Source organism: Gracilinanus agilis, chromosome 2, assembly GCF_016433145.1.
Source record: "Gracilinanus agilis isolate LMUSP501 chromosome 2, AgileGrace, whole genome shotgun sequence".
Lineage (NCBI taxonomy): Eukaryota > Metazoa > Chordata > Mammalia > Didelphimorphia > Didelphidae > Gracilinanus > Gracilinanus agilis.
Window position 1 is genome coordinate 255936963 of NC_058131.1, and position 20963 is coordinate 255957925.

The 20963-nt window shown below is 38.9% G+C and overlaps 1 protein-coding gene across 1 annotated transcript in view; it reads right to left on the minus strand.

The window, feature by feature from the left end:
* LOC123233568 (piezo-type mechanosensitive ion channel component 2-like) overlaps nt 1-20963 on the minus strand; it is a 107647-nt gene that overhangs the window by 63090 nt on the left and 23594 nt on the right. Inside the window, exons 10-20 of the mRNA XM_044659639.1 lie at nt 20692-20789; nt 19982-20093; nt 16756-16937; nt 13254-13402; nt 12129-12302; nt 8887-9008; nt 6485-6642; nt 5808-5984; nt 3949-4060; nt 3313-3314; nt 1055-1279 (exon numbers count right to left, since the gene is read on the minus strand). Of these exons, the coding sequence (XP_044515574.1) occupies nt 1055-1279; nt 3313-3314; nt 3949-4060; nt 5808-5984; nt 6485-6642; nt 8887-9008; nt 12129-12302; nt 13254-13402; nt 16756-16937; nt 19982-20093; nt 20692-20789 (1511 nt within the window). The remainder of the gene's footprint in view (nt 1-1054; nt 1280-3312; nt 3315-3948; nt 4061-5807; nt 5985-6484; nt 6643-8886; nt 9009-12128; nt 12303-13253; nt 13403-16755; nt 16938-19981; nt 20094-20691; nt 20790-20963) is intronic.

Genomic DNA, 20963 nt, shown 5'->3' on the forward strand with positions numbered 1-20963 from the left:
ATCTTATTCTTAGTCTGAATTTAAGGAAGACTAAAAAGATCATTTTCACATATAACGTAGAGCAGAAAAAGAGGATTAGTAGAGATGCAAATCTCTACTAAATATAGATTACTTTTTTAAAAAGCTTGCAATAAATGAAACATTTTAAGGCTGTTTTTCTCTGTGTGTCTGTCTCATGGGGTTCTTGCAAATCATAAAGAACTAGAGAAATTAGAATTTTAATTATGATGGTGAACAATTTCTGTTCTTAGGGAACTCATAATCTAGTGAGAGAGGTAATAATAGTAATGGTTAATATTTACATAGCCCTTTAAGGTTTACAGACCACTTTACAAATATTATCACATTCGAGCCTCACAATTCCAGAAGGTAAATAAATGCTTTATTATCATCCCCACTTTACAGATCAGGAGCCTGAGGCAAACAGAAATTCAACAATTTGAAAAGATAATGAGTTCAGTTTTGAACATATTGAATTTAAGATGTTTAAGATACATTTAGTTTGTGATCACTAATAAGTAGCTGGATGGAGATGGAGTCCGAAGGTTAGAAGAGATTTCCCCAGGCTCAAACAGCTAATGTCTGGGGCAAAATTTGGACCTTCTTGACTCCAATTCTAGTGTCCTATCCACTATACCATAGAACTGAACTGAATTTATTGGAGTTAACAGAGAAACTGTAAGTTAGTAATTAAGTATTATCTGAGATAACAAATTTCTCTAAGCATAATTTATATGTTTAGGAAGCATCATGGCACCAAATTCTGACACAGTTCTAGTTATTCCTGTCAGAGACCCAGAAGCAAAGTTAACCTTATGTAGCCAGAATGTAATCCTGGCTCTGCTATTTAATACGTAGGTGACCTAGGATCAACACAACTCACTGAGTCTCAGTGGAAGGGATCCATAGACTTCACCAGACTGATAAAGGCATCCAACACACACAAAAAAACCTTCTGAATCCCTAGACCAGACAATTCCTAAGGTCTCTTCTGGTTCTTGTGTTCTAGATTAATGTTCCGGGCAAGAATAGAGGTAAGGAGAGGGTGTCTCACCTCTAACCCAAACTTATAGAAGCCATAGTTAATAAAATATTTGACAGTGCTCAGTAGTCCATCATCCAGGTGCTCTCTAGTGACGCCCTCAAATATGGTGCCCATCAGAGGTTGTTTCAGCTGCTTGAGGCACCGGTAGAATTTCTGGTGCCTGTACACAGTGGCCTCGATTGCCATTAGTGCCAAGATAATGAGATGATTCTGTAAAGTCAGAGAGATAGGGTGCTGGATATTAGCAAAAACTTGTTATATTTGCTCATCCTTGCTTAGCAAAATAAACAAAAAATCTGAAATTCACTCTCAGCCTTCTCCCCAAGTACTAAACTATTTCTTTTAGAGAATAAAATGGTTAATTTGACATCATTTTAGCTCAAGAGCATATTTTCAAAAGAAATATTCATTTTCATGACCAGTATTTGCAAAGCAAAGTGAATAACTCAAAGTCTGGACTATCACGAAGCCAAAAAGTTCTGTACATTTTCAAGACATTTGGTTTTTTATTTTTATTTTTTAAAAACCCTTATCTTCTTTCTTAGTATCAGTTCTAAGTCAGAAGAGGGCCAAGGAGTAGGCAATCATAGTTAAATGACTTGCCTAGGAAGTATCTGAGGCCAGAATTGAACTTGGGTCCTCCTGACTCCAGGCCTGGTGCTCTATTCACTGTGCTACCTAGCTGCCCCAAGACATTTGTTTTCAATTGATCTAGGGGAAAATGCTTAGTAAAATTATGACTACTGACAAGTAAAAAAAAATTTAAACTAATGATAATTCATTCTCTTACTTTGCTTGATTATATTTTATAGTTCTTAAGTCAATATCCCAATTCAGAACCTGTGCCCAATTCTACGTTCCATATAACAGTAAGCATTAGTCTGCCTTTCAGAGTCACTCTGGCATTTCAGAGTCACTAGCTCGATGCAATTAGAACTTTGTCTCAGAGGGCTGATTTGGATGGAGGCATGCATTTCACCATCTCCTGAGAAGCAAGCTTCCTTCCCTACAGCAACCACCATCCCCATACCTTATATTCCTCTGCTGTGAGATCTGACCACCCCTGAGACACTCTCCCTAAGGAACCCGCCACTCTGCTTCTCCTCATCAACCCCCTTTAGGGTCTGGACTCATCTAGGGAAATATCCCTTTTTGGGCACTGCAGCACTTCAGGTCCCATCATCCTCTTGGACAACCATCCTAATCCTTCACTTCCCCTCTTGCTGAATTTGTCCCTGGCCTAAGAATTCCACTTTCTAGTTATTTGGCTTCTCAATAATAATGTGGTTAATGAAATTTTATTGTAAAAATAGACCAATGCTTTTAAAAATGGCACTTAGTAAAAGATGCTATCACTTCGAATCAGTCATAAGTATCTTTCCTTTCTTGCACGAGAGGAATCTGTATAGTATGAAAACACAAGATTTCCCCCCCAGATATTAAATGGTGGATGATGAAATACTCTCCAAGTTTAATGATGGGTTATAAATATCCCTCATTTTCCCCTAGAGATATAGGACATGGACATGAAAGGGTTTCTTTTATTAGATTATTTCCCCTTAACTATGCTACCAATGAGCCAGTCATCCTAGGGCAGTTTTAAAATAAGAACTAGCTTTTTAAGATAAAGAATGATGTTATTTTCAAGGCTCAACACATCTAGTAGTGTTTCCCATCTTCTGAAACAGATTGAAAACAGAGCTGCAGCCCAGATCTACTTCCTTGCTATTCATAAATCTTGTAGATATACCTTGCTTGGATTAAACTTCAATTGCCCTGAAAAATCTTTGAAATGTATCTTCTCATCTGCAGGCAAAGACATGAGAACCAAACACAATCTCTGCTCATAGGTAATTGGAGATCTTTGGATTGTCCATTTTACAGTTTCTGGTTTGGGATCCTGAAATTAAACAGTGCTCTGCTGAGGCCTGAAACCTTTTTACTTAGAACTCAGGCCAAGTCACTTTCTTTATTTTTTTAATAAACCTACTTTAGTGTCTGCTTACTCTTAATCTATTCCTAGTTTCCGAGTCTGCTGCTGAAAAACTCTGAGAGCAAAACAGAGACAGGGAATAACGGGAAGTTTGTTGTCATGAAAAGAGCCCAGGATTTGTAGCCAGGACACCAGGGGTCAAATATTGGTCTGGCTGCTTACTACAAATGTGACACTGGGAAAAACACTGTTCTTCTCTGGGCCTCAGTTTCCCCATTGGTAAAACGAGAGGGATAAATGAAATTGTGGGGCAGCTAGATGGTGCAGTGGATACAGCTCTGAGCTTGGAATCAGGAGCTCACATCTTCCTGATTTCAAATCTGGACTCAGATACTTACTAGCTATGTGACTGGGCAAATCACTTAACCCTGTTTACCTCGGTTTTCTTATCTATGAAATGAGCTGGAAAAGGAAATGGCAAACCACTCTAATATCTTTACCAAAAAAAATCCCAAACAGGGTCATAAATAATCAGGCACAACTGAAAAATGACTGAACAACAAAAACAAATGAGAAACAGAGAGAGGCAGAGAGAGAGAGAGAAGAAGAGAAGAGAAGAGAGAAGAGGGAGAGAGAGAGAGAGAGAAAAGAGAAGAGGAGAGAGAGAGAGAAAAGAGAAGAGGAGAGAGAGAGAGAAGAGAAGAGAAGAGAAGAGAAGAGAAGAGAAGAGAAGAGAAGAGAAGAGAAGAGAAGAGAAGAGAAGAGAAGAGAAGGGAGAGAGGGGAGGGGGAGAGAAAGAGAGAGAGAGAAAGAGAGAGAAAGAGAGAGAAAGGGTGAGAGGGTGAGAGAGAGAGAGAGAGAGAGAGAGAGAGAGAGAGAGAGAGAGAGAGCACAGAGGGGCTGTTCTTTTATGCACATCCACTAGACAGTTCCCCATCTACCTTCAGGCAAGGCAACACTTTAGTGTCACATTTTCTTAGCCCCCCAAACCAGTACGCTGGATCAATAGGGGAGTTATATAAGAGAGAGGCCTCCTGCAGCTCCTCCAGGTTGTCAAATAGAAGGGTTCCATTCTGATACAACTCCTATTAAGTAAAAGGGAGATAATGATATGTTAGTTTTTATCTTTACACCATACAGAAAGTATTTGAGGTCATAGATGCCAGGCTGGAAAGAACTTCAGAAACCATCTAGTCTAGTGATGGTGAATCTTTTAGATGCAGAATGCCAGGCCCCACCCTCACCCCACCCCCAGACTGAGTGCTGTACCTCCCCACAAAGATCATGTGCCATGCCCCTCCCCCCTCCAAAGGCTGCCCCACCTTAAAAAATGGACCTTAATTTCCTCATCTATAAAATGATGGGGATCAGGGAATAGAACTTGAATTGTGATTTCCAAGCTCCGGGCTTCTCTAAGCTTGTGGGCTCTTCTAACAGACTCTGCTGTCACTCAGGCTGTCCACCATTTAAACCCTTGGGATGTCTTCCTAGCAATATGGTCTTAGAAAGTAGCTCTCAGACATTTTCTAGCTGTGTGACCCTGGGTAAGTCACTTAACCCTGATTTTCTACACCTTACCACTACTCTGTCTTGGAACCAATACTTAGTGTTGATTCTAAGATAGTAAGTTTAAAAAAAGTAGCTCCTTCCTTTATTTTCCTACTTCCTTCCCCAAGAGTCAGATCCCAATAGCATTGCAACTTCAGATAAATTGCCCTAACTGCACAAAAACGTCTCTACTCCTGGTACAAGAACTTGTTTCCAAGAGACAAGACACTGAGGAGGCAAAGAATGCTGGATTTGGAGTCACAAGAGCACTTAGTTGTCTCAGTTGTAAAATGGGTATAGGCGTCCAATATCAAATTTATAAGCTACTATGAGGAAAATATTTTATAAACTTTAACATATTAGATAATCATGTTTTACTATTATTCAGAGAACATGCCATATATGGCAGGTAGGAGGCATAATGGATAGAATACTGGGCTTGGAATTAGGAAGACCTGAGTTCAAATCCAGATTCAAACACTTAGTAGCTATGTGACCTTGGGCAAGTCACTTAACTCTGTTTGCCTCAGTTTCCTTATCTGTAAAATGAACTGGATAAGGAAATGGCAAACCACTCCAGTATGCCAAGAAAATAACAAAAGGGGTCATGAAGAGTCAGATCTGACTGAATGAAATGCACAACAATACTACCATATACAAGTAGGCTATTATAAATATTCAAATTGGAAAAAATTATTTTTTGGTTCTGAATCTGTGATGAGCTCTACTAAGACAGAGCGATATTCATCAACTTAGACTCATTTTTCTGAGGTACTGAGGGGCCATGACTTGCTTAGGGTCTCCCAGCCAGTTCTTCCTGCCTTAGAAGGAAGCTCTCTATTATGCCATGCTGCCTCTCAAGTAGAAGAAGAAGAATTTAAGTTTGTGTAGCTTGGAAGACACCTTCCTCATAGCTCCCTGTAGTATGAGAGGGTTAGAGTCACTGTGATCTCTAAAATCCCCTGCAGACCTAATACTCCGGGTCTGTGTTGGCAAACCTATGGCACACATGCCAGATCATGCCAGAGGAAGCTGCTCGCCTCCCCCCTCTCCACAGGCACCTAAGGACATTCCTCACATGACCCGCCCTCTGCCTAGCGGCCAATGGGAGCGCTTCTTTCCCCTCCCACCCCTGCCTGGGGTAAGGGTGGGGCTCACATGAGGCATGAGAGTATACTTTGGGCACTTGGTCTCTAAAAGGTTCACCATCACTGCTCTAGGTTATGAGGTCCTTTCTCTGGTCTCATGGAAGGTCACCCTAATCTTTTCCAGAATCCTCACCTCAGTGCAATTAGAAGAGTAGGTCCAAGGCTTGACAAACTTCAGCTGATACATCATTTTGCAGATGACCACCATGCAAGCCCAAACTGTGCAGATGTGTGATGCATATAGCCGTAGCTTCGAATATGGCAATGCAAACACCCAGACAATATAGAAAAGACAATTCATGAAGGAAACCTAGAATAAAGATTTTAGAGTGTGTTGATTAGATTCTATTTTCGGGGGTGGGGAGGGAGGTTTAAACCCTTGCCCTCCATCTTAGAATCAATACTGTATATTGTTTCCAAGGCAGAAGAGCAGTAAGGGGTAGGAAATGGGGGTCAAGTGACTTGCCCAGGGTCACACGGCTAGGAAATATCTGAGGCCAGATTTGAACCTACAACCTCCTGTCTCTATACCTGGCTCTCAATCCCCTGAGCCACCCAGCTGCCCCCTCCTCAATTCCGTTTTCTAGTCTCCTGTGCATGTGAATCATGCTGACTTTATAGCTCCAGAATCAAATGGTGATGTCTTGGGAAAGACAGAATCTGAGTTTAGATGGGCTCGACTGGTTTTCATCTCGAGGCCCACCTGGCTCTCAAAGTTTTCACAATCTGAATTTAAATTTCCACACATTAGCAAAAAAAAATTACCGCTATACAATTCCCCTGAAAGGCAATTTCTTCTGGATCACTAACCTCTTGAAGCGTAATCCAGATGATCACAGTGGAAACAATCTTAATGATGTGTATTTCCAGGAGTCTCCATAGTAACACTTGAGTTCCATTAACTATTTCTAGAAGTTTCAGAAAACCAGCAGTTAGCTTGTCAATCATCCAGTCACAATCTCTTGTTTCTTTCTCTGAGAAGGGAGGAAAAAAGCCTCTGCTTAGAAGCACGATCCTGAAACCTTATTAAGTCTAATTGAAGCCATCAGTGAAAAGTCTGAATTGGGGATTGTTTTGAAAGCCATATCATTGAATACTTTGAAATGCATGCGTAGTAACTAGACCTGGGCTCATTAAACATTGCCAAATAGAAGTCTTCTCAGACCTGCTCTAATGAATAGATCAGATGAGATGTAATTAGCATATTGTTTGTGCATAAGTGTGTTGGAAGTGCTTAAACCCCTTGTTTCTCTTTAATAAATTAAGCATTTCATTCAGATCTTGATGAAGCCATTTTTCTGACTGGGTAAGCTCTTTTTAGAAGTTGACAGTAAGGAGAAACCCTATTTATATTTATATTCTTTTCACAACCCCATAGGATTCTATTCATAGTAGCAACTATTTGCCAAATAAATGAATTTGCAAGCCTCTCCTCTACACAAAGCACAAAAATAGACTTCAGCCTTGTCCCTGTCTGAATTGTCATATATTCCTAATTAGCAAGGTCTTTCCTAATGGAGTTTGCCTACATATGTGACCAAAATGAATTAAAAAGAGAGAAAAGGAGGTGCTAGGAGAATATGACGAAATTCATTCAGCTTCTGAGCCAGTAGAGGAAGGAATTTTAAAGTTTTCCTAGATGGTTCTCTGAATTAAACCTGGCCTCGGTTTCTTCATCTGTAAAATGAGGTTGGACTAGGTGATCTTCAAAAGCTCTGCAAGCTCTAAAATTATATGAATACTTTTCAACCTTCAACTCTCGCTTTGCCTATCAAAATATTACTCATTCATAGGATCACAGATCTATAGCTATAAGGGATCTCAAAGGTCATTTAATACAATCTCTTCATTTCACAGATGTGGAAATTGAGACCCTGAGAGACTTGCTCAGTGTCACAGCTAATAAGTATCAAAGAATAGGATTTGAACCCAGTTTTTTCTAACCCCAAATCAGTGCCTTATTCTCTACATCATTCTCCAAGATCCATCTCAAAAATTATACCTCCTCCATGAAGTTTTCCTATCTCTCTAACATGATGTGACTCCATTTTTTGCTGAACCACAGCATTTTGTACTTTTTAAAAGTAAGAATCTATCTCAGGGGCAGCTAAGTGGCTCAGTGGATTGAGAGCCAGGCCTAAGATCCCTCCCGATCCTGGGTTCAAATCTGATCTCAGACACTTCCTAGCTGTGTGACCCTGGGCAAGTCACTTAACCCCCATTGCCTAGCCCTTACTGCTCTTCTGCCTTAGAACCAATACATAATATTGATTCTAAGATGGAAGGTAAGGGTTTTTTAAAAATCTCTCATCTTTTTATATATTTCATATTTTATGTATATTTTATTATATAATGTATATAAACTTATAAATTATACGTGTATTTTTTTGTCGGGGTTTACCCAGATAGCTAGGTGATGCCAAGATAGAACGCTGGGTTTGGGTTCTTACTAGCAGTATGGCCCTAGGCAAATCATATAGCCTTTTTTGCCTTAGTTTTTTTATTTGTAAAATGGGGATAATGATAGTATCTATCTTCTAGGGTTGTGGTATGAATCAAATAAGATAATATTGGAAAAGTACTTTGCAAACTTTAATAAAGTGGTACATAATGTTAGCTCTTATTATCCTAGCTATTACCTGATTGTAAATTCCTTAAGAACAGCATTACACTATATCTTTCTCATCTTTATATCCTCCATGCTCCCTCTCCTCTCACTCTGGACCTTGAACAAAGAGAGCATCCAATAAATATTTATTGAAGGAGAGAAAAGATGATGTGTTGAATTAGTCAGGTCTGTTTGGTGATTTGTGAGGAGAGCAGGGTTTGAGGGTTGCTTTTTTATATACAAAATTAGTCATTTATCTAAATGACTTGATCATTTAAAGTAGTGTTGTGCCTAGGGATCAATATGTTACAAAGGAAAGAATGCTGAATTTGGAGTCAAAGAATTCAAATCCCTCCCTCTGTCAATTTCTACGTGAGCTCAGACCAATCACTCAACGTCTACAGGTCTCAGTTTCCTCATTTGTAAAAATGAAAGGGTTTAACTTTATGATGTCTAGGTCTATGATCTGAATTCATATCGCAAAGTTCTAATGACAGAAATCAACTTCTTGGTATATAGGAGTCTGAATTTGGCTCTGCTGACAACTGGAATCCTTGGAGAGAATTATATATGACCTATCACTGAAGAAGATCAGTTTTCTAACCTGCTGTTCCTTCCTGCTCTGGCTGCTCATTTTTCTCTTGCTTCTGCTTTTCATCCACTATGACAGTGTCTAGATTGTTCATGGAGTTCTGAGTTTCATCATTTTTCTTCTCAGGCATCAGGCTACAGAATACAAAAAGAATGGACTAAGTAAACTTCAAAAACATGGATTCATTTGCCAACTTCCTCATTTGTTGGATTGGGTTTTTAAAGGTTACAAATGAAATGGGTACTCATCACTGCTAATGGAAAAATTAACTGATTTATTTGTTCTTTAGAGTTCTAAACCACTATGACCTGCTTCCATTAGCATTATTCTGAGTTACATTACCATTTTTCTCATGTATACAAGACAAAACTGACTCCAAATCAAGAAAGTGACCTGGTGGGATAGAAGAACTGAACAAGTCAGAATACCCGGTTCTTTTTCTTTTTTTTTTTTTTAACCCTTACCTTCTGTCTTAGAATCAATACTATGTATTGGTTCTAAGGCCTAAAGAGCAGTAAGAGCTAGGGATTTGCCCAGGGTCACACAGTTAGGGAGTGTCTGAGGCTTTGGAACTGGCTTTCAATCCACTGAGCCACCCAGCTGCCCCAGGATACCCAGTTTGATATCAAAATCATTAATTTCTTGACATTGGAAAAATTATTTAACTTTTCAGAATCTCAATTTCTGCATCTGTTTAATAGGAAGCTATACGGCAACTAGGTGACACAATGGGTAAAATGCCAGGCCTGGAGTCAGGAAGACTCATTTTATTGAGTTCAAATCTGGCCTCATACATTTACCAGCTGCGTGACCCTGAGCAAATTGCTTCACTCCATTTACCTCAGTTTCTTCATCTGTCAGATGAGCTGAAGAAGGAAATGGTAAATATTCCCATATTTTTTGACAACCAAATAGGGTCACAAAGAGTCAGGCAAGATTGAACAACGATAATAGTAGGGATTCTTCATCTTTTTTGAATATGTTGAGGAACCCTGTGCCAGTCTATTGAAACCTATTGACTCTTCAGAATAATGTTCTTAAATGCATAAAATACATAGAATTATAAATAAAATCAATTATATTGATATATACTTATCAAAATAGAGACAAGAGGAATTCATAGAGCTTGGGTTAAAAACCCCCAAAATACTCTTATCCCTTTAAGGTTGCTGTGGGAACTAAATAACTACTGTATATGAGAACTTTTGTAAACTAATATATTGGGACTTCTGTAGCCTGTAATATATGAGTGACCACCAGCCAGAGGAGAAGCCGTTTAATCCTCACCTCTTCTGAAATCTCCACATTATTTCTTTGAGCCTAAAAAAAGAAAAGAAAAGGAATAGTTTATTTTATATATATATATATATACATATATGTATATATATATATATATAATTTATTGGCTAATTCTCTCATTTCTTCTTCTTAACTATCTCTCCGAGTCCTGCTTTTAAATATTGCCAATTCTCTTTTCTTCCCCTCCCAGATACCGATTCCCCAAAATTGCTCGAGGTAAGAAAAGACATTAGAAGTTATATTTTCTATTGGCATCCTATGGTATTGTTTTCCTGCATGGATCATAGAAGGACATGACTTCTGATGGTATGATCCAAGCCAGAACTTCTTGGTAGTCATTCCCCTGATTTTTCTTCTAGTCTAACAAATGGGTAGAGTGATGTGTGGCTAAGAGCTGAATGAGAATCCCTTAAGAAATTGGCTAAAGTTATGCCAGCTTCGCCTCCCCCACCCTTCCGCCACCCCGACCATTTGTTGATTAGAGATTGGATTTTACTCATAAATTTGTATTAATACCTTCTTCCCCTTTCCCTCCCCCTTTATGCTTCTTTTTTTAATGTGTTATCTTCCCCTATTAGAATGTCAGCTGCTTGAGGGTAGGGTTTGTCTTTCCTTTTTGCTTAAATTTATATTTCCAGGCAAAATGCCTGGCACATTGATAAATGCTTGTTCACTGATTAACTGAGACAGCAGGTTAGAAACTCTCTGCAAAAAATTAAAAGAAAAGAAGAAACTTACATATCTGCCAGAAAGTATACATCCTTTTCAGTCGTCTTATTGCTAGGGAATACAAAACAGTTATGTTGGAAACTGATACTATCATAAATGATACTAAATGTAATGAAACCAATTTCAGAAATACTTCCTCCTCTCCTCTTCTTTGGAACAAAATACAAGACCCAGGAACTATTACTTCTTTGAGTCTAAGCAGACAGATCAACAGACTGGGAATCAGATGACTTAAAACAGAGTTGTGCCTCCAAGAACTTGCCCTTTATTCATTAGGAGCTTCTGGTTGGATTCTCCATGAAAATGGGGTCCTGGCCTTCCACGTCCAATCAAAATGAACTCTGGGTTTCTCATGTAATGGATATCTCTTATTCTATTAAGGGGGACAGCTGCTGGAGATCTCCCCTCCTGGGCCCCCCAGGTTTCCCCTCTCAATAAAAGGAAGAACTCGAGTTAGGAAAATCATGAATAATATAGGACACCGGAGCATGTTCTCTTATGTTATCTGCCTATGCAAAATCAGTCATCCAGGCAGTACAGTGAAATATCACTGGAACTGGAACTGGAATGAAGAAGTGAGTTCAAATCCTGCTTCAGACACTTACTAGCCGTGCGACCCTAGACACGTCTCTATCTGCCGAAAGTGGAAATAGCAATAGCACCTACTGCCAAAGATTGTTGTAAGAACAATATGAGGTATTAGTTGTATAGTGCTTTGGCAGCCTTAAAGAGATGTATAAATGTTCATTGTTATTATCTATTGTTCATACTATTTTTCTTTTTCAACAAGCTAGTTAACTCCTTATAAAAGTCAATTAAGCATATCAAAAGGGGGAAAATAGAGACATAGAGAAGATAATGGAAAAGTCCACAAAGACAGAAATGTTGTAATTTCTACAACAAATTAAAAAAGCCACCAGGCCAGATTATAAATAACAATTGTTACTCCTGAGCCCTCCCTCCTTAATTTTTCTCCTCTTGGTATATTTGTTGTTTTCTCTCTCCTCTTTCCATAGAATATGAATCCCTTAAGGAGCTATTTAGTTTGTCTCTTTGGATTCCCAACAGCTGGCAGAGTGCCAGGTACAAAGTAGATGTTTAATTAATGTCAAAATGAATCAAATGGAAAGGAATGTGGGGGAGGAAATTCTCAATCTCATTTCTTGAGTGTAGACTCTTGGAATATATGTCGGGCTGTCAGGGGGCAGGCCTGGTGATGAGAATACCTGTCAGCCTTGCCTTCCAAACTGATGGCAATATTATTCAGGCTGGTGATCTTGAGAAAGTCTTCATTAAAGTAATGCAGCTGAAGGATGCATGCCAGGAGAAAAGCCGCAGGAAGCATAATCTTTGCAAACAGCTCCACCGTCTCAAATTGCTCCAGCCCTATGTCTCTTAACCTGGCAGGGCAAGTGAAAGAAGGAGGAGGAATCATGTGGGCAGAACTGGAGGCTCAGGCTTGTTTTTCACCCCATAAAATAAGGGCATCCGACCTCAGGCATCGCTTGTTAGCACTTCTCCTCCAAGGCTCCACTCCTCTTATGAATGATGAATAAACTCAGCTCTCCTGCCAACATACTCCCACCCACTCTCTAATACCTTCCTATCAAATGACTTCATAGCCCATGACCTCACGGACCCGAGTTTATTTAGCTGTCGACCAGGGAGGGAAAGAAGCTCTCGTGACTTAAAGGCTTTTCAATAAAGGTTGATGCAAGCTGCCCAAGTGAAGATCTGGCTAAATTTTATGTTGGCTCATATATTCACATACATGGCTCTCAGGGCAGGATTAGGCCAAAGAATTATAATGGTGCCATGTTAGAGGTGCTGTGGAAATGGAAGAGATCAGAGACTTATCCTTTAGAAGGCAGCCCAGACCAACATAACTTGAAGATAACAGTAATTGATCTATTATAGCCAACACTCTGGCTCCTTCCCAAGTATCAAAACCACACTATAGTGGCTTTCAGTGTTTACAACATTGTTCTTTTTTTCCTTTTATTATATATACATATATATGTGTGTGTATATATATATACACACACACACATGTTGATATAAATAAATAAATATTTTCCTTTAAAAATAAGTATTATCTCATCTATATCTATATCTGCATATGGTAGCTAGGTGGTACAGTGCATAGAGCGCTGGGTTTGAAGTCAGGAAAACTCATTTTCCTGAGCTCAAATCTGGCCTCAGACACTTACTAGCTGTGTGACCCTGGGCAAGTCACTCAATCTGTTTGCCTCACTCCATCAGTGAGATGATGGAAATGGCAAACCTGGAGAAGGAAATGGCAAACCACTCCGGTATCTTTGCCAACAAGTGGAAAAGATCAAAACTCTTACCCTTCTTCTGACAGTCCCAGTGTGTGAATTAAAAAGCCAGAAATGGTTTTAAACTGGTAGCCATAGACAGCAATAAGAACCACCATGGAATAAGAGACCACTGCCCTCCAGAAATACTTCAGACTTCGCCTCCAGCAGCCGTAGTGAATCTGCAATTGGACACCTTTAATGAGTTAATGGCATCTGCGGTATATTAGAGACACTGAAGACAGGCAGAAGCAACTTTACTTTTTATCCTTACCTTCTCTCTTAATATCGGTTCTCAGAAAGAAGAGTGGCAAGAGCTGGGCAATTAAGGTTAAGTAACTAGCCCAGAATCACACAGCCAAGGAAGTGTCTGAGGCCAGAGTTGAACCCAGGTCCTCCCATTTCTAATCCTGGCTCTCTATCTACTGTGCTACCCAGCTGCCTCTGAAGGTGATACCAGCAAAGCCTGAGCATCCTAGGCCATAGCAGAGCAAGCTATTTTCTCTGCAAAAGCCCATTTTTCAAGTTGGCAGCAGAATCCTGGACTGTCAAAGTATGCCGCACTCTCATAAGGCATAGGGAGGACTCAGTGTTTCTTTGGGTGGAGAGAGTAAAAAAGCAAAATGCTCAATGCTCCGCAAATAATATAGCATCTTTTGAACCTAACAGCCATGGGCTGTTGCTTCCCACATTTTTTAACAGAAGTGGAAAAATTGGAAATTTAATAGAAATCTTGTCTTTTCTCTGTCTGTCTGTCTGTCTCTGTCTGTCTGTCTGTCTGTCTGTCTCTGTCTCTCCCTCTCTCCCTTTCTCTCCGTCTCACTCTGTTTCTGTCTCTCTCCGTCTCATTGTCTCTCTGTCTCTGTCTTTCTCTGTCTCTATCTCTCTGCCTGTCTCTCTGTCTCTGTCTCTCTGTCTTTATCTCTGTCTCTCTGTCTGTCACTCTCTGTCTCTGTCTCCCTCTTCCTCTTTCTCTCATGTAAATTTCATTTCCAGTCCCCATGCCATTGTAGCTTGGGTTAAGAGTTACTCCTAGTAGTGTAAAAGCATTAATGACCCCCCATTAGCTTCAGGAGTATCTTGACAAACCAAGTATGTTCCTTAATGGATTCACTCCATGCTTCATACTTTTGACTCCTTGAAACCAATCCTTTTCTTTATTTCTTTGGGTTCCTTATCTTTTTGCTTATAGATCAGTCTTATCTTGCATCCCACAGATGTATTACAATAATATCAACTGACATTTACACTGGCCTTTAAGTTTGTAAAATGCTTTACAGTATATTATCACATTTGAATTTCACATCAGCTCTTTGAGGCAGACCTTGTTATACCAGTTTTCTATAACAGGAAACTGAGACTAAAAGGTTTAAGTTATCATACTTTCCTGGGTCATACAGCTACTAATGATCAGAAAAGGGATATGAATCCAAGTCTTTTTGACTTAAAGTCCAGCACTCAGTTCACTATACCAGGAGAAAGCAAATTATATGTGGGCTTGATGTTTTGGGATGGTTCATGAGCTAAAAATTGTTCTTACATTTTTAAAATAAAGTTTTCTTGTATTTTTAAATGCAGAAACCATTTTTAGTTCCCTTGCCATATTAAAAAAATGGACACGTTTGGGGGCAGCTGGGTAGCTCAGTGAATTGAGAGCCAGGCCTAGAAACAGGAGGTCCTAGGTTCAACTCTGGCCTCAGACACTTCCCAGCTGTGTGACCCTGGGCAAGTCACTTGACCCCCATTGCCTACCCTTACCAGTCTTCCATCTATAAGTCAATACACAGAAGTTAGGGGTTTAAAAAAAATGGACATGTGGGTCATATTCAGCCCTCAGGTTATAGTGCTGAGCTTGAACTATACATGAAAAAGAACAAGTGACCAATTGAGAAACATTGCTTCTTCCTCTCTCTCTTTTTTTTTTTTTAGATTTTTTTTTTAAACCCTTGTACTTCGGTGTATTGTCTCATAGGTGGAAGATTGGTAAGGGTGGGCAATGGGGGTCAAGTGACCTGCCCAGGGTCACACAGCTGGGAAGTGGCTGAGGCTGGGTTTGAACCTAGGACCTCCTGTCTCTAGGCCTGACTCTCACTCCACTGGGCTACCCAGCTGCCCCTTCTTCCTCTCTTTTTGAAAGTTAACTTTACAGCCCATGTCTTAGGATCTCCTAGTCTACTTTGGATCAGGCACTGATTATCCATCAGCCCAAGTTCCTGTGGTACATAATTAAGTCAGGATACAGGGATCTGGAACCCAATGTCTTATGCTTTAGTAGGTCTTCTCACTCTCACCCTTGAATAGTTGGTTTCTGCTCTCTTCTCAACCAACTGGCATGTGTCACAAGTCCTATGCTTTATTTTCTCCTGCCTTGTTTCAGTTGTCTGACAGTCAGTTAGTATGAAACATGGTGAGTAGCCTGACCCTCTTCACTTGCTAAGGATAAAGTAGTGGTTGAGAATGACTCTATTTTCTATGTTTTGGATGACTGCACATGTATAAACTATATCAAATTGCTTGTCATCTCAAGGAAGGAGTGAGTGAGGAAGGAAGGAAGTGAATTTAGAGCTCAAAATTTTAAAAAATGAATGCTAAGGGGGCAGCTGGATGGCTCAGTGGATTGAGAGCCAGGCCTAGAGACAGGAGGTCCTAGGTTCAAATCCGGCCTCAGACACTTCCCAGCTGTGTGACCCTGGGCAAGTCACTTAACCCCCATTGCCTAGCCCTATAACAAAAATAAAAAAAATTAATACAGAAGGATATATATATATAAAAGATATTAGGGTTTAAAAATTTTAAAAAAGAATTTACAAAAAATGAATGCTAAATATCATTTTTACATGTAATTCAGAAAAACAAAATATTAAAATAAAATGACTCCATTTTCAACAGTGCCAAAAATTTATTTTTTCAATAAACTTTCATTTAGCATCTGCTATGTTGAAAGCACCATGTTAGGGGATTTATAAAGTTTAAATAAGTAGCCATTGCATGGTACAAACCTAGCGTATTGATCAGATAAAAAGGACAAGTGCGTGCAGAGGGGTGCATGTAAGATCCTATAAGAGGTCTGAAGGGTGAATGTCAGAATTGCCCAGGGGGAATCAGAAGACTTCAAGAATGGAAAAGAACAGGGGACAGCTGGATGGCTCAGTGGATTGAGAGCCAGGCCCAGAGACAGAATATCCTAGGTTCAAATCTAGCTTCAGACACTTCCCAGCTGGGTGACCCTGGGCAACTCACTTCACCCCCATTGCCTAGTCCTTATGGCTCTTCTGCCTTAAAACCAAGACACAATATTGATTCTAAGATGGAAGGTAAGGGTTTAGGGGAAAAAAAGAATGGAAAAGAACTCAATAGCTGACGGGGAGAAGGGAGAATGTTCCAGGCATAGGGAACAATGGAAGATTCATAGTTAAAGGGAATGCCTTTCCACTTTACAATGAAGTGAAAGCCCAACAGCTATTGATTCTTGAGAGCCAGCATGTAGAAAGAGCAGAGAAGGAGCATTGATGTTTCCTATGGCAAGGGAGTTTACCTGATATAATGCCACACCAGCCAGAAAAAGCATGATGTAGAGGATTTTGTAGACAACCACCTTGCCATCAAAGCTGACAATAAAGAACATGCTGCCACACAGGAAGATCCAGTATTTAACCAGGATTCCAGTAAGGAAGGAGCCCAAGATATCCATTAGAGCATTTGTTTGTTTCTCTTGTCCTATAAGGAGAGTGAGAGAAGCCAAACACAGGATCATGAATTTAGAACTAGAAGGGACCCTGGAAGTTATCCAATCCAGCCCTCTCATTTTACTGATAAGGAAACTGAGATCCAGAAAAGGCCATAGAGCTAAGAAGCGTCAGAGGCAGAATAGACAATTAAGCCTTCCTGATTCCCAAGTCCCCATTTCTAAGCCACTACACCAATTATAACAGCCATCCAAACTATAACAAACTATAAGTTACCAAAATACCAACTGTGCTTTCCAAATTCCTGGCCTCTATGTAATTAAATTTCTAAGACAATAAGAAGTGCCACCAAAACTGACATGAATAGTCAATATTCAACATCATTCATCACCAATGGTCAATAAGAAGGCCTGATTTTTTCCTTCCTTACCTCCTCCCTTTCCTATCCTTGTCTCCTTATGAATATATTAAGTCAACTATCAAGCTGGACAACATAGCAATGGCTCACAGTTTACTTAATTCATTTAGGATTTTTACCCTAATTTTAGGAAAGGATTTTTTGCATAGAATAATCCTTTATCTCTGCCATTTGAAATCCAATACATTCTTCAAGGCCCAAGTCATATTGTCCAGAAAGTATTTTTAGATTCCCCTGACCAGTAATAATTTCTCCAGCCTTTGGATTCCTGGAATTCTTTGCATCTTTTTTTTTATTACTGCATTTTATTTTGTTTTAGAGTCATTTGCACATAGAACTTTAGACCTGAAACAGACCTTAGAGTTTTTATTGTAGAACTCTTACATTTTGCAAAAAGAAGCTGAACAGAGGCGAATTGATCTACTGAAATTCACAAGTATAAATTTCAGAGCATAAAATCTAGGTCATTAGATTCCAAATCCATCATTAATAATAATATCAATGATTAATAATAATAACTAGCATTAATATAGTTCTTTAAGATTTGTAAGGTACTTTACATATATTATTTTATGTAATGCTCTTTTAAGTAGAATATAAACTTCTTGAGCTTAGAGACTTGTCCCATTTTTTATTTCAATTTATATCCCGAGGGCTTAGCATAGTGCCTACTATAAATCTGTTTAACTATCTATTTGTCATTCTATCATTCTATCATTCTATCTGTATATGTATGTATCTATATATTGATCCATGTATCTATAATCCATGTATCTATCTATATGTATCTATCTCTCCATGTATGTATCTATCATGTATGTGTGTATATATATATATATATATATATATATACTTACTACTATGTATGTATGTACTTACTACTTATCGATTTGCTACATGTATATCAAATTGATAAGTAGTAAGTATTTGCTGGTTGATTTCTACTATACGATGGTGCCTCTCCTATCTCATAGAAGACTATGAGTTTCTTGAAGACAGGATCCACGTTTTAATCATCTTTGCATTCCCAAAGAATCACTGAATTTTAGACCTGGAAGAGTCCTTAGAAGTTATGTAATCCAACCTATCCCAGAAAGGAATCCTCACTATAGTATACCTCGACAAGGGGTTATTCAGTCTTTGGCTGTTGACTTCCAGGGAATAGGGAATTTATCACCTCCAGAGACAGCTAATTCTGCTTTGGGACAGATGTAACTATTAGGAAGACTCCTTGGCATCAAGCCTAAATGTCTTTCTTTGCATTTCCCTTCCTGATTTTGCCCCAGGAGAATCAGTCTAATCCCTTTTCCACATGACAGTTGTTCAAATACTTGAATGCAGCTGTCATATTTCCTGAATCTTCTCTTATCCATACAAATCACACCCAATTCCTTCAGCCAAGCATTATGTGATAAATGGTCACCTAACATGAAATCCTATTTTGAGCAAACATGAAGCTAAAGGTGACCCTGAGTTCCTTCCCTAACTTCTTCAGCTATTTTATTAATTATCTTATTTCAAATTTATTATTTATTTGTTATTATTTGTTGTTTAGAAATAATTAATAATATTATTTTAATTTTTAATTTAAATAATTTTAATATTATTTAAATTTTAATTTGTTGTTTAGAAATAATTAATAATATTATTTTAAAATTAAAAAAATTTTAATTATTCAAAAATTTATTTATTTATTAAATAGAAGCAGTGGCTTCTATTGAGATCCTGGTTCTCCACATAAAGATACTACAAATGGTTTCCTTTGGTTAATTTTTTTAAATCGCTTCAAAAAAAGAGGAGTGGTTTCCCTCAAGAGTTCTCCAAAATAGGCAAAATTGGAACACTAATACACTGCTGGTGGAGTTATGAATTGGTCTAACCATTCTGGAGGGCAATTTGGAACTATGCACAAAGGGCTTTCTTTAAAATAATACCTGCCTTTGGTCCAGCCATACCACAGCTGGGTTTGTACCCCAAAGAGATAATAAGGGAAAAGACATATAAAAATGTTTATAGCCTTGCTTTTTGTGGTAGCAAAAAATTGGAAAATGAGGGGGTGTCCATCAATTGGGGAAGGCTGAACAGATTGTGGTATATGATGGTGATGGAATACTATTGTGCTGAAAGGAATAAATAACTGGAGGAATTCCATGTGAGCTGGAACAACCTCCAGGAATTGATACAGAGTGAAAGGAGCAAAACCAGGAGAACATTGTACACAGAAACTGATACATTATGGCACAATCAAATGTAATAGACTTTTCTACTAGCAGCAATGCAATGATCCAGGACAATCCAGAGGAATTTAGGAGAAAGAACACTATCCACATCCAGAGAGAGAACTGTGGAAACGAAAATGCATTAGAAAAATATGTGATCTATCACATAGTTCAATAGGGATACGATTAGGTTTTTGATGTTAAAGGATTGCTCTACTGTAGATATGAATAACACAGAAACAGGTTTTGAACAATGATATATGTATAACTCAATGGAACTACTTTTTGGGTTCAGGAGGGGGGAGGAAAGGGGGAGGATCATGAATCATGTAACCGTGGGAAATATTCTAAATTTCAAAAGGGAAAAGAGTTCCCCAAAATGCAGGGACTGCTTAGGCATTCATTATTTGCATTTGTCATACCACAATGTGTCCTCACCACATTCATCCGCAGTTACTTCCTGTAGAGGCTCTTCCTTTGCCTTTGCCAGTGATTGTCTCTCTGTCATGTATTGCCTCAGGAGAAGCCAAAATGAAAATGCATAGAAAGTCTGCAATTGAAAATAAATGACAACCTTTTTTGCTTATTCAAGAACCTCCTGGAATTAGGGGTTGTTCGTTTCTACCATGACAGTGACTTCCAAAAATATATTTTTGAAAGGACCATTTAGTCTAATGCAGAGCTGTAGCCCCTTGGTAGCAGATCAGGCAGGTTTAAACTAAGGATAGTTCAAGTGATATTCCCATATAACACATCTATATACCTCTAAAGAATCAACAAATCCATAACTCTGGAGGGAAATTTAGGAATCACTTACTTCTCTTCATTTTACAGAGAAATTGAGAGATCCCAAAAGGAGAAGAGACTTATCCAAAACATCAAATTGGTGACAGAGCCATGACTAAAAAATTAGGTTTCTGAAACCCCAATGTGGGGCCCATTTCACTGTATACCTTCCTTGTAATAGAGAGTTTTTCATAGCCTATCAGGTCCTTTTTTCATCATTGCTATAACTATTTGTTTCCTGTTTCCCTTTTGTCTTCACTGTCCCTAAGCTACACTTTGCTCTTTCCTTCCCACCATGGCCATCAAAAGGCACCATGCTATTTAGTGCCAAATCTAGAACTACTGAAGAGATAAGTTCTTACCTTGACACCAATATGGAAGCAGGGCTGGGCATAAGGCTTTAGATCAAAATCAATGAGGATTGAAGTAGAGATCCCTGGAAATAATTCTTCCTGGGAAACTTTAAGACCCACAAAGAAGTTAAGAAGAATAAGGATGTTTGCATAAATGACAAGGAAAGGTGAGCTGAGCAGGGCCATACGTTGCCTGTTACGAGTCATCCAAATGATGCATGACCAGATCAACAGGACAAAAGTCAGCCAACTATTGTGAGTGATGCTCCAGACCTGCAGCA